At 62.2% G+C, this 11,237-nt stretch overlaps 1 protein-coding gene across 1 annotated transcript; it reads left to right on the top strand.

Moving 5' to 3' along the window:
• Window positions 1-86: 86 nt before the first annotated feature.
• SP1 (Sp1 transcription factor) lies at window positions 87-11,237 on the top strand. The gene is made up of 6 exons (XM_015615940.3): window positions 87-276; window positions 715-809; window positions 1,402-2,902; window positions 9,759-9,927; window positions 10,282-10,481; window positions 10,790-11,237. Exons 2-6 carry the CDS (start codon window positions 735-737, stop codon window positions 11,104-11,106), a joined length of 2,262 nt encoding a protein of 753 aa, XP_015471426.1. The 5' UTR covers window positions 87-276; window positions 715-734; the 3' UTR covers window positions 11,107-11,237.

The raw sequence follows: 11,237 nt of genomic DNA on the forward strand, positions 1-11,237 counted from the left end.
AGGTCGTGGGGGTGGGCGGCTGCGAGCGCAGGCACCGGGGGGCTTTCCCCCATTCCCGGGCAAGGCGCCCTGCGGGGGCGGATGCGGGAGCCGAGGGCGGGGGGGCTGTGCGGGAGAGCGGTGGGAAGGTGTGAGCGGCCGGGGCGCGTTCAGCGACCCCTCCCCAGTGCAGACCCCGGTGAGGGGTGCTGAGGTAGAGGGCAGGACCGGGGGACGCAGCCCCGGTGGCCGGCGGAGGACGAGGAGGCTCCTGAGCGCTGGGAAAGGAAGGATTTGGTGGGAGCGGGGACCCCCGCGCTGGGCGGGTCGCGGGAGGGCAGCCCCGGGCCGGGGATCCCGCGGGCCGGACCCACCCGGGGGAATCCCGGGGTGGGTCCGCGGGGCCGCGGCGGGAGGTGTGTGCCCCGGCCGGCGGGCAAGGCGAGGGGGAGGCCCGGGGAGGACCCCGGCGGGGGCCAGGGAGTGTCCCGAGCTGGTGGGGAGGAGCTGGGCCCTGGAGCGCGGCCGGGTCCTCCCCTCCCCGTCCCGCTGCCAGCTCCCCTTTGGCAGCTCCCTGCTCTTCGCAGCCCCTTCCCGGCTGCGCCAGGAGCACATGGTCCCCCCAGAGCCGGCCTGCCGTGTCCCTTCGGGGCCCTGCCTGGCCCTCCCGAGCCTCGATTCGCTGCCCTGCCCCGAAATGTCCCTAACCGGGGCTGTCGCTTCCCTCCTGCGCAGACCAAGAGAGCACCGAGGAGATGTCGGCTGTGAAGCCCGACAAGGGCGAAGGCGACGCCAGCAGCACAAGCAGTGCCGGCGGAGGGGAGGCCCAGGTGAGTGGGGGGAGGATCGGCCCCCGCCCGGCCCTGCTGGCCCCGGGGAAGTCGTGGCAAAGTCCAGGGCCGGGCCGAGCTGTTTGCTGGGCCCAGGCGAGCGTTTCAGCGCGGGCAGGAAGAGGAGGGTGAGCGCTGCCAAGCAGCGCCCGTGGCTTCCCCTCCTCCCCGGCTCTCCTCGGAAACTCACAGCTCCCCTGTGACACCACGGCCCCCGCTGGCCCCTCTCCAGCTTGTGGAGCCCGGGAACCACCCTCCTTCCCGGGGGCTTGTTGTGCTTCAGGGGGATTCCCTGCCTTTGGGGTGGAGGAGCTCTCTCCTCTCTTGGCTTTCCCAGGCAGGCTCCCTCCCCTTTCCTCCCTGTGGGTTCAGGCTGTCCCCGCCTGACAGCCCTGTGCCTGGCAGTTGTATTTTTCCGGCTGTGGGTAGGTTTGTTCAGGAAGCAGTGTTTATCTTTTCCGAGTACGCTCCTCCCTATTTTCTTTTTTTAAGGGTTTTTTTTTTGTTGTTGTTTCCCCGTTTGTTTTTTTTCCACTCCGGTCCTGCCCCTCGGGCCGCCTTCCACCCTGGTAACTCCTCCTCTCATCCCCAGGAGTCACAGCCATCCCCGCTGGCTCTGCTGGCAGCCACCTGCAGCCGCATCGAGTCTCCCAATGAGAACTCCAACAGCTCCCAGGGCCAGCAGGGCGGGAGTGGTGAGCTGGACCTCAACGCGGCCGCCGCCCAGCTCACCCAGTCGGCCAACGGCTGGCAGATCATCTCGGCGGGCTCCAGCACCCCCACGGGCTCCAAGGAGCCGGGCAGCAATGGCAGCAACGGCAGTGATGCCTCCAAGAGCCGCCCAGTCAGCACCGGGCCCTATGTGGTCACCTCGGCGTCCGGCCTGCAGAACCAGCAGGTGCTCACAGGCCTGCCGGGTGTCATCCCCAACATCCAGTACCAGGTGATTCCCCAGTTCCAGACCATCGACGGGCAGCAGCTGCAGTTTGCAACCACCCCGGCGCAGGTGAACGTGCAGCAGGATGCCTCGGGGCAGCTGCAGATCATCCCCGGCTCCAACCAGCAGATCATCACGAGCCGCGCGGGCGGCAGCAATCTCATCGCCATGCCCAACCTGCTGCAGCAGGCCGTGCCCATCCAGGGCGTGGGGCTGGCCAACAACAGCCTCTCTGGGCAGACCCAGTATGTGGCCAACGTGCCCGTGGCCCTGAACGGCAACATCACCCTGCTGCCGGTCAACAGCGTGGCTGCCAGCCTGGCCCCCACGTCCCAGACGGGCACCCTGAGCAGCTCGGGCTCGCCGGACAGCAGCTCCCAGCCAGCCACCTCGGGGGCTGCCAGCAGCTCGGGCAGCACGGCCACGTCCCAGGCCAGCTCAGGCGCCTTCTTCACCAATGCCAACAGCTACTCCACCACCACCACCACCAGTAACGTGGGCGTCATGAATTTCTCCACCAGCGCCACGGTGGGCACCAACGTGCAGGCGCAGACCCCCCAGAGGGCCAGCAGCGTCCCCAGCTCGGACTCTCTGCAGACCCCGGTGTCCGGGGTGGCCCTGCAGCCAGGGCAGCAGAAGGAGGGGGATCAGGGTCAGCAGTCGCAGCAGCAGCAGCAGCAGCAGATTCTGATCCAGCCACAGCTGGTCCAAGGAGGGCAGACAATCCAAGCCCTCCAGACCACCCCTCTGTCTGGCCAGACCTTTGCCACTCAAGCCATCTCCCAAGACACCTTGCAGAACCTGCAGCTCCAAGCCGTGCCCAACTCTGGCCCCATCATCATCCGCACGCCCACGGTGGGTCCCAACGGGCAGGTGAGCTGGCAGACCATCCAGCTGCAGAACCTGCAGGTGCAGAACCCCCAGGCGCAGACAATCACGCTGGCCCCCATGCAGGGAGTGTCACTGGGCCAGACGGGCAGCACCAGCACCACGCTGACCCCCATCGCCTCCCTGCCCAGCGGCACCGTCACCGTCAACGCCGCCCAGCTCTCCTCCGTGCCGGGCCTCCAGACTATTAACCTCAGTGCCTTGGGAGCGTCCGGGATCCAGGTGCACCAGCTGCAGGGGCTGCCCCTGGCCATCGCCAACGCCCCCGGTGAGTGCTCGGGTCCCTTTGGCAGCCTGGCACGGGAAGGAGAAACGCTGGGACCCCGCGGGGCCGGAGCTGGGCTGGGCTGGGCGTGGTTGGTGCCAAATGGTGTTGGCGAGTGGGGTGGGGCTTGTGCTGGACCTGGCACGGAGTGTGTTGATCACCAGAATACACTAGAGGTCTTTTTGGGGAGTTTAAGTCTTGGAAAGAAAGAGAGGAGGTGGCTGCGGGGGGGAAGTGGAGAAGAAGGGGGACATCTGGTTTTGTGCCACTGTCCAGCCCTGGTGGCCACCCAGGAGTCCCGGGTCAGGGCTGGGGTGAGGACCCGAGTCCAACTCAGCTCCTTGGCTGCGCCTGCAAAGAGTCATGGCCATAAAACACAGGGATTAGCTGAAAACCCCATGAAAACAAACACAGTCACGCAGCCGCGGGGAATTTCCTCACAGGGGCGGAAGAAAGGGCTCATTAAGTGTCTGGGTGCTGGCGCGGGACAGCGTGACCTCAGCGTGGTCCAGACGGTCCCGTGGGCACAGGACACCCTGCTCAGATCCCCAGGGATCCATCCCGCCGGCTCCCGCAGCCTGGGAAGAGCGGGAACGTGGGAACTGAGCTGGAGCCCGCTCAGCTTCCGCCGCGGAAGGGATCGATTCTGGGAACGCTCTCCACTTGCTTTTCCACTGCTTTCCTTGTTGGGTTTTTTTTGGGGTTTTTTTTGTGTTCTGGCTGTGGCTAAAAGGGGCTGTTGCTGGATTTAGTCACAGTTGAGAGGCAGCAGAAAATGTTGCTCAATCCAGCCCGTGCTTCCCTCTCGCGAGAGGCGGCGGCTGCTCCCCCAGGCTTGTTTTGCAGCATTATTTTGGGCTGTTGCTACAGCAGCTTGGCTCGCAGGCAAGCCACGGGTCACTTTAGCCTCGGGATTAGCCTGATCCTTGGATTTCGCGGAGCGCAGGGACCCGCGGGGGCTCCCACAAGCCGGGGGGACACGCGTGGCCTCTTGGACCCGCGGGGTGTGCCTGGGGCAGCTCCTGCCGAGGCTGGGGCTCCTTCCTTGTGCGCTCCCGGGCTCCTTCCTTGTTTTGAAGGCGCTGGAGAAAGGCATGGGCGAGCCCCAGTTCCTGTATTCGTGCCTGGCTCTGCCCTCGGAGGTGGAACAGGGAGGAACGTTCTAGAGACCACCCACCCAACACGCTCACGCTGCGGAGCCGCCGCCTCCTCCTCCTCCTTCTCCTCCTCCTCCTCTCTTTTTTAGCTCAGCAGCTCTCAGCCCTCGATCCGCGGTGAAGAATTCCCCGCGAGCGGCGGCGGCAGCAGCGGGGCCTCCTGGCTCGGTCCCCAGCCCCAAGGACATGACGCTGTCGCTGTGACACGGGACATTTGGAAAGAAAAAGCAGAGCAGGGTTCAAAGCGTTTTTTTTGGGGATCCCCAGCTCCGTGGGTTGGTCCGGGAGGCTCCCGGGATGAAATGGGGAAAGCTGTGGCCAGGACAGAGCTTTCTGGCACCAGGCCAGCGGCAGGATTTGACTCCAAGCCGTGTCCCTCAGACGTGGCAATGCGTCCCTTTGTCCCCCCAGCCACCACCAGCCCTTCTCCAGGGGGCTGAGCCCTTCCAGACCTGCGTCCTTCCAGATCCGAGCTCTCCAGTGGGAGTTTGAGGGAGGGGTTTGTTCCCAACACGTCCCAAATCCCTGAACATTTTCCAAGCCTCCACGTGTGCTGGAACTTTCTGCTCCAGACAAGGAGTTGGGAGGGATTTTTGGAGCAGGGAAAGCTCCTCTGCCTATGGGGGGAGGCAGATGGAAAATGAACCCTTGCTGGGGAGGGGACTGTAGCTGGTTTTCCTTGGATCCTGCTGCGTGTTCCGGGCTGGTGGGGAAGGAGGAGGTGCCCAGCCAGGGGTTTGGTGGCCCCAGCTGCCGCCTGGGCTGGCAGCACTGCGTGTCCTGCCCCTTCCAGAGCTCAGCTCAGCCTCCTGGGGCTTCTGTGTCCCTTCCTGAACCCCGGGGAAGGGGGGCTGTGGCTCCCAGCCCTTCGGGTCTATTGCCAATGAGGTTTTCTCCAGTTTTTTTGGCAGGGGAAAGGTCCCTCAGGGAGAAAACAACACCTGAAAAGGTCTTTAAAACTCAGATTTTTTTGCTGCTGGGTGTGACGCAGAGCCCAGCTCTCTATGTTAACAGGGTGGCTCGAAGGCTGTTTGTTGCCCCTGCCTGACTGGGCTGGCAAGGAGCAGGGGCAGGGGCAGGTCTGTGACCACCAGGGCCCCGCAGAGCCAGGAAGGGGGGATTTCCTCAGCTGGCAGCACCCCAAAACCCCCCCGGGGCAGCTTCCAGCGCTGCCCACATGGGCAGGCACCGGGGACCTGTGTGGTGAGGGATGGGGTCTGTGGCTCACCTGGGGGCTGTGACACCTCTGTGGGGTCCAAGAGCCACCTCAGAGTCACCTCAGCCCCAGGGAGGGGACATCCTGTCTGAGGGGGGTGACGCAGGGATTTTGTCACGTCAGTGTTTCTCTTCCTCTTTTGTCATAGGGAGGAGGAGGAAAGGGACTGTTCGGAGCTCAGTGGCCTTATAGTGGCTCTGTCCTCATGTCCCTGTCCAAGCCCTGCTGTCCCCACATCCCTGCCCCTGTCCCAGCCTTACCTGGCCAAGGAATGTGCTGGTGACCACCAGGCAGGTCAGCACTGGAATTAACCCCCCTTGTTTTGGGGGCACTCAGGGGATATCCCTCATTTTGGGATGTTTGATTCCAGGGCTGGATGGAGCTGTTGGGTGGGATTGGGATTTTCTGGGCGGCTCCAGCTCCTTGGATGGAGGATGTGGGGGAATTGAGCAGTGGGTTCAGGGCTGTCCTGAAAGGAGAAGCCCTGGTGGGTGCTGGAGCCCTTGGCAAACCCCTCTCGGTTCCCGGCTCCCCCTTGGGCCTTCCAGGGCTCTTCCCAGCGTTGGGCCAGCGGCACAAAGCCCTGATTGTGTCCTGTTTGCTGGTTTTTAAGGGCAGCTTTGTAGCAGGGCCTGGATGAGGCATCCACATGGCATCGAGTGTGGCGGGGAGGGGAGAAGGGGAATCGAGCCCCGGCAGGATCCGCCCGTGACGCGCAGCCTTGTTTGTCTCGCCGCACCCGTGACATCACGGCACAAACCAGCATATTGTGAAACTTCCTGCTCTAAATCCCAGCCAGGCTGGACTTTACGTTCCCTCTGGATTCCTCGGCCGACCTGGTCCGTGCTGTTCTCTGGGAGCCTGACAGGAATCCCCAGGGTTCGCTTGGGAGGAGAGGGAGCAGTATTGTCGCTGAGCAGTGTTGTCGCAGTTTTGGCCGGGTGAGGTTGTGCCCCACACAAAGTCCCCGTGGGTTCACCCTGTGGGTCCTGGACTCCATGGGGCAGCCCTGCTCCTCCCCGTTTTCCTCTCCCTGCTGCTGCTCCGGGCCAGGCTCAGTGGGGCTGGGAAGGGTTGGCAGCCGTGCCGGTCGGACGGGTCGGGTGCGCGGCACCCACCCCGTGACTCCTCCCGGGAGAGGTCCTGGCTCCAGACCCGTCTGCCAGGCCCTGATCTGCCTCTCCCTTTTATCTGGGCCAGCCCCAGCCCTGCTGGAGCCCCGTCCTTATCACCCCACACAGGAGACGCGTCCTGGCTCCCAGCTCTGGGGGAGTTTCCGCGTGGCTCCCACCACAGCAGGCAGTGTCCCGGCGGCTCCTCAGCCCCTCCAGCCCATCCCAGGACGCCTGGGTTAGATCCTGGGGGTGATACAGGCATCAGTTCCTCCTCGAGACTAAAAATGGGATTTGTGTCTCGGGAAAGCATCCACCCTTGATTGTGGTGAGCAAGAGGCACACAGAGGTTTGGGAGATGCCTACTGGGGCTCCCCACCTTGGGAGCTGCCCTTCCCTGTCTCATCCAGGAGTTTCCTTCCTTCCACAGCCCTCACACAGGGATTTCTGCCCAGGTGTTGGGGGTGCTTTGGTGGGACCTGCCTGTGCTGCAGGGTGAGGTGCTCTGGGTGCTTCCACCCCAGCAAAGGCAAGGCAGGACCAGAGGCTACATCCCAGTTTTGTGACAATTCAGACGGGAATTTAAAGGGCAAAGGGGCTCTGTCTGTCAGTCTGCAGCATGACAGAGGCACTTGGCAAATCCTGGGGCATTCAGGGATCTGGCAAAGTGGATGCTGAAGTGATTCCCTGCCTCAGCTCTGTCCCCTTTTACAGACCACCTCACTCATTCCATCACAATTTATCCCCTCTCCGTCACTCATCCTGACACACACAAACCTCCAGCAATTACAGGAGCTGCCCAAGGAGTGGCTGCTGGAGTCATCAGAGTCCAAATTAAAGCCCAGTTACTCACTGGGCTGCAGACTTCCAGCCTGCTCCATCCCCTGGTTCCTTCTCCACCACCCTGATCTCCAAGGAATTGCTGAGCCAGAGCTTGGCTCATTTGCATGGATGAGCTCCTGGTACAGATTAACTCATTTTGCAAATCAGGGAGGGAATCAGATGGGGAAAAAACCAAGGGGACGTCCTTCCAAAGCCACTTTGTCTCTTTGTGCTGCTCTTTGGTGTGTCTGGGCAGCTGGGGTTTGTTCCGGGCAGGGCAGTGACCCCAAAAACTGGGCAGGAAATGGGGAGAACTCAAGCTGTGAGCTAGAAAATGTGGATTTTGGAGGTATTTTCAGGAGCACACCCTGAGAGTTTGGGGCTGCATGTCCCCAGGTTTTGCTTTTCTTTCTTTTCACCTGAAAACTTCCTCGTGCCTGGTGCCAGCTCTCCCCCCTCACCCTCTGCTGCCTCTGCCCAGGCAGAGCTGCCAGAGCTACAGAGTTTGCACAATCAGCCCCGGTTTGTTGGTTTTGGGTTTTATTTCAATCTCTTCCCCTAAAAATGAACACGGGGTCTGTTCCCCTGCCTGAGGTTGGCCAGGGCGGGTGTGAGAGCTCCTCTCTCCTCCCCACCGGGCATTTCTCACCTCCTGGTCGTTTGCTAAATAAAGCAAACAAACCCCAGCTTTTTCCTGCACAAGGAGCACCTTGTCTGCAGAGAATTCCAAAGCCAAGATTCCAGGCTTTGGGGTTTTTTAGTGGGACACCAGAAACTGCTCCATTCCTGGGGGCTCTCAGAGGTCGCTGGTGGAGCAGGGCCAGGGCCAGCTCCCCTCTCCTGCCTTCCCAAATCCCTCTTTCTCCCCAGGCTTCTTCCAAGGATCAAACCTCCTCCTGCTCTATTAATCATGTATTTTTCCAGGGCTTTGCTGACCCGAGTGTGGAGCTTCCAGGGAAGCTTTAGTCTTAGCAGGGATAACAAACGTGAATTCTCCTCCTTGCCCACTTTTCCCCTGAACCTGTTGTATCCCAGAGATTTCAGAGCTACTGCTTGGGGTGGGATGATCCCTGCAGGTCCAGGAGCTGCTGCCCTGGATTTATACCTCGCTGAGAGGTGGCCACAGACTTCCAGCAGCAGGATTTGGGTTTGTTCCCCCCATACCAAAAGGCCGGAAAACTCTGCACAGGCTTTTGCCTCTTGGAGGATCGAAGCCATTCCAAGGCATCCTGGCTGGATTCTCCCCCTCCCTGGTGTATTTTTGGGGAGAGAACTTGTGTTTTCTCCTGGCTTTTTTTTTTTTTTCCCTCCCCTTTTTCCCCTTTTTTCCCCGCTATTTTTTGTTTTTTTTTTTCCCCCAGCAGCTCTTCCCATCCGGGGAAATCTCTAATCCGTGGCTGCAGCACAAAGCTGCCTGCGCTGGCTTAGGAAGCTTAAAAACCGCTCCAGGCCCCCCCGCCCCGTGCGAGGCTGTGACTGCAGACACGTCACGGGAGCTGCAGGGAGGGACAGGGAAGCTCCTGAAATCCTGGACTTCGCAGGGAGCTCGGGAATGTGGCCCCGAGGGCCGGGCTGCAGATGGTGTCACCCTTGGCGGTGACAGCTTCCCTCTCCAGGCCTGGCTGGGGCAGCATTGCTGCGCTCCAGGGTGAGGGGCAGAGCCCCGGGGCCGGTGCCAGGCTGGGTGAGAGGAGCATCCTCGGGATATCTGGGTTATGTGCCAGGTGACAGCCACGGTGACATCCTGGCTGCTCCTGCCCTGTCCCCCACTGTGCCAGGATCGGGCTCTGCTCCTGGGGAGTGCTTGGAGCTCTGGGTGTCCTCGCCAGGCCAGCACTGCCTTTTCCCAGGGAGTCTGGATCCCTGTGGATTCGGGGGCAGCAAACCTCCCAGTCTGCTCCTGCCTTCTCTCAGCTGTCAGGACCTGCTGGTGGCAGATGAGAAGGGATTGCTCAGCCCCTGCCACCCCCAGGCCTGCTCCAGCTCTGCCACGGGGACACTGCAGCCAGGAGGGTGGGAATGGGACTGGGGAAGGGATGAGAGGGATGAACTGGAGGTGAGCAGGAAAAGGCTTCAACCCCACCAACCCCCTCAGGGTGGTTTCTGTTCATCTGGGAGCTGTCCCTGTGCTTCCCTGGCCCTTGGGAGGTGGGAATTGCTCCTGGGCAGAGGCAGGGGCTGCCTCCAACAGCAGCTCCTGAGGATTTCCCAGCTTTCTGTGTCTTTATCCAGCTCTGTAATGGGGATAATGTGGTGTCACTGGAGGATGCTGCTCTTCCAGCCTGCTCTCTTTACCCTGGGCTGGAATTGTGCTGGAATTCTGCTGACACAGTTGCAGTAGTTGGCAGGGGGCTGTTTCTTGGGAGAGCTGCAGCTCTTCCCTCTCTCCTGGAGATAAATGGAAGACCCAGACCAAAATGGGGGAGGTTGGGAGGCTGGGGAGTGTCAGGAGAGCCGAAGGAGAAGGGTGGGATTGACAGCTCCGTCCAGCAGAGACAGCTCCTGTCCTTTCCAGGTGAGCAGCTGCCGTAAGCTGCCGTGTTCTCTTGCAGGTGAGCACGGGGCCCAGCTGGGGCTGCACAGCGGCAGCGGGGACGGGCTGGGGGACGAGAGCGCGACCGTGGAGGAGGGGGAGACCAGCCCCGACCCCCAGCCCCAGCAGGGCCGGAAAACACGGAGGGAAGCCTGCACCTGTCCCTACTGCAAGGAAGGAGAGGGCAGGTGAGGCTGCTGCCCACAGGTCTCAAAGTGCCTCGTTTTGTGGAGTTGTTTGGGTTGGAAAGGGTCCCTCGGATCATCAGGTCCAGCTGTTCCCCCAGCTCTGGCAATGCCACCCCTGTCCCCAAGTGCCACATCCACGTGGCCACCTGGGCACCCCCAGGTCCTTTCCCAGCTTTCCAGCCCTGGTTCCCCCCCGTGCCTGGAGCGCCCCATGGGGCTGCTGTGACCCAGGGTCAGGACACAAACCTCACCCCAAACCCATCAGTCCCACAGGGCCGACCAATCCCAGTCCAGCGCATCCACACCCCCCAGGCTGCTGGGATTCCCTCGGCTTTAACCCTTCCCTTCTTGCAGGAGCTCTGGGGATCCAGGGAAAAAAAAGCAGCACATCTGCCACGTGCCAGGCTGCGGGAAGGTGTACGGGAAGACCTCGCACCTGCGGGCGCACCTGCGGTGGCACACGGGGGAGAGGCCCTTCATCTGCACCTGGGTGCTGTGCGGGAAGCGCTTCACCCGCTCCGACGAGCTGCAGCGGCACAAGCGCACGCACACAGGTAGGGCTGGGGCCGCCCAGGAAATCCTGGGAGTTCCTTGGGCCGCCCGGTGCTGCTCGGGGCAGCCGCAGGGATCCCCGTGCTGGGCTGAGAGCCTCTCCAGAGCCCGGGCATTGTCAGGGGGAGGCACCTTTTCCCAAGATCCCAACTTTTCCCAAAACTCCAGCGTGTTCAAGCATTGGCCTTGATGTCTTTGACCCCCCTCAAGGGCAGGAACCTCTTCCCAAATCCCAACCTTTTCCCCCAGGCTCAGCTCCCCATCTCGCCCCGTTCCCACTGTCCCTCACGCCCCTGTCCCTCTCCCCCAGGAGAGAAGAAGTTCGCCTGCCCGGAGTGCCCCAAACGCTTCATGCGCAGCGACCACCTCTCCAAGCACATCAAGACCCACCAGAACAAGAAGGGAGGCGCCACCAACGTGGCCATGAACGTCTCGGCTGTCCCCATGGACACGGCGGCCTCGGGCGAGGGCAACGGCGGCGCCACGCCCTCGGCGCTCATCGCCACCAACATGGTGGCCATGGAGGCCATCTGCCCCGAGGGCATCGCCCGCCTGGCCAGCAGCGGCATCAACGTCATGCAGGTGGCCGACCTGCAGTCCATCAACATCAGCGGCAACGGCTTCTGAGCCCGCGGCCAGCGCCGGGAGGCGCCGGAGCCGGCGGCCTCGGCACCTCCAGCACTAACCCAGCCCGGCACCGCCGCCACCTCCACTCGAAGGCCAGAGCTATATATATATATTTTTTAATTTTGGCTTGA

The sequence above is a fragment of the Parus major genome, unplaced genomic scaffold (genome assembly GCF_001522545.3).
Source record: "Parus major isolate Abel unplaced genomic scaffold, Parus_major1.1 Scaffold299, whole genome shotgun sequence".
NCBI lineage: Eukaryota > Metazoa > Chordata > Aves > Passeriformes > Paridae > Parus > Parus major.

Bases quoted from the DNA above. Each gene is read 5' to 3' on its own strand.
- SP1 (XM_015615940.3), top strand. From the start codon at position 735: ATGTCGGCTGTGAAGCCCGACAAGGGCGAAGGCGACGCCAGCAGCACA. The intron at 810-1,401 runs GTGAGTGGGGGG...TCTCATCCCCAG, and splicing joins CCGGCGGAGGGGAGGCCCAG to GAGTCACAGCCATCCCCGCT. The intron at 9,928-10,281 runs GTGAGGCTGCTG...CCCTTCTTGCAG, and splicing joins TGCAAGGAAGGAGAGGGCAG to GAGCTCTGGGGATCCAGGGA.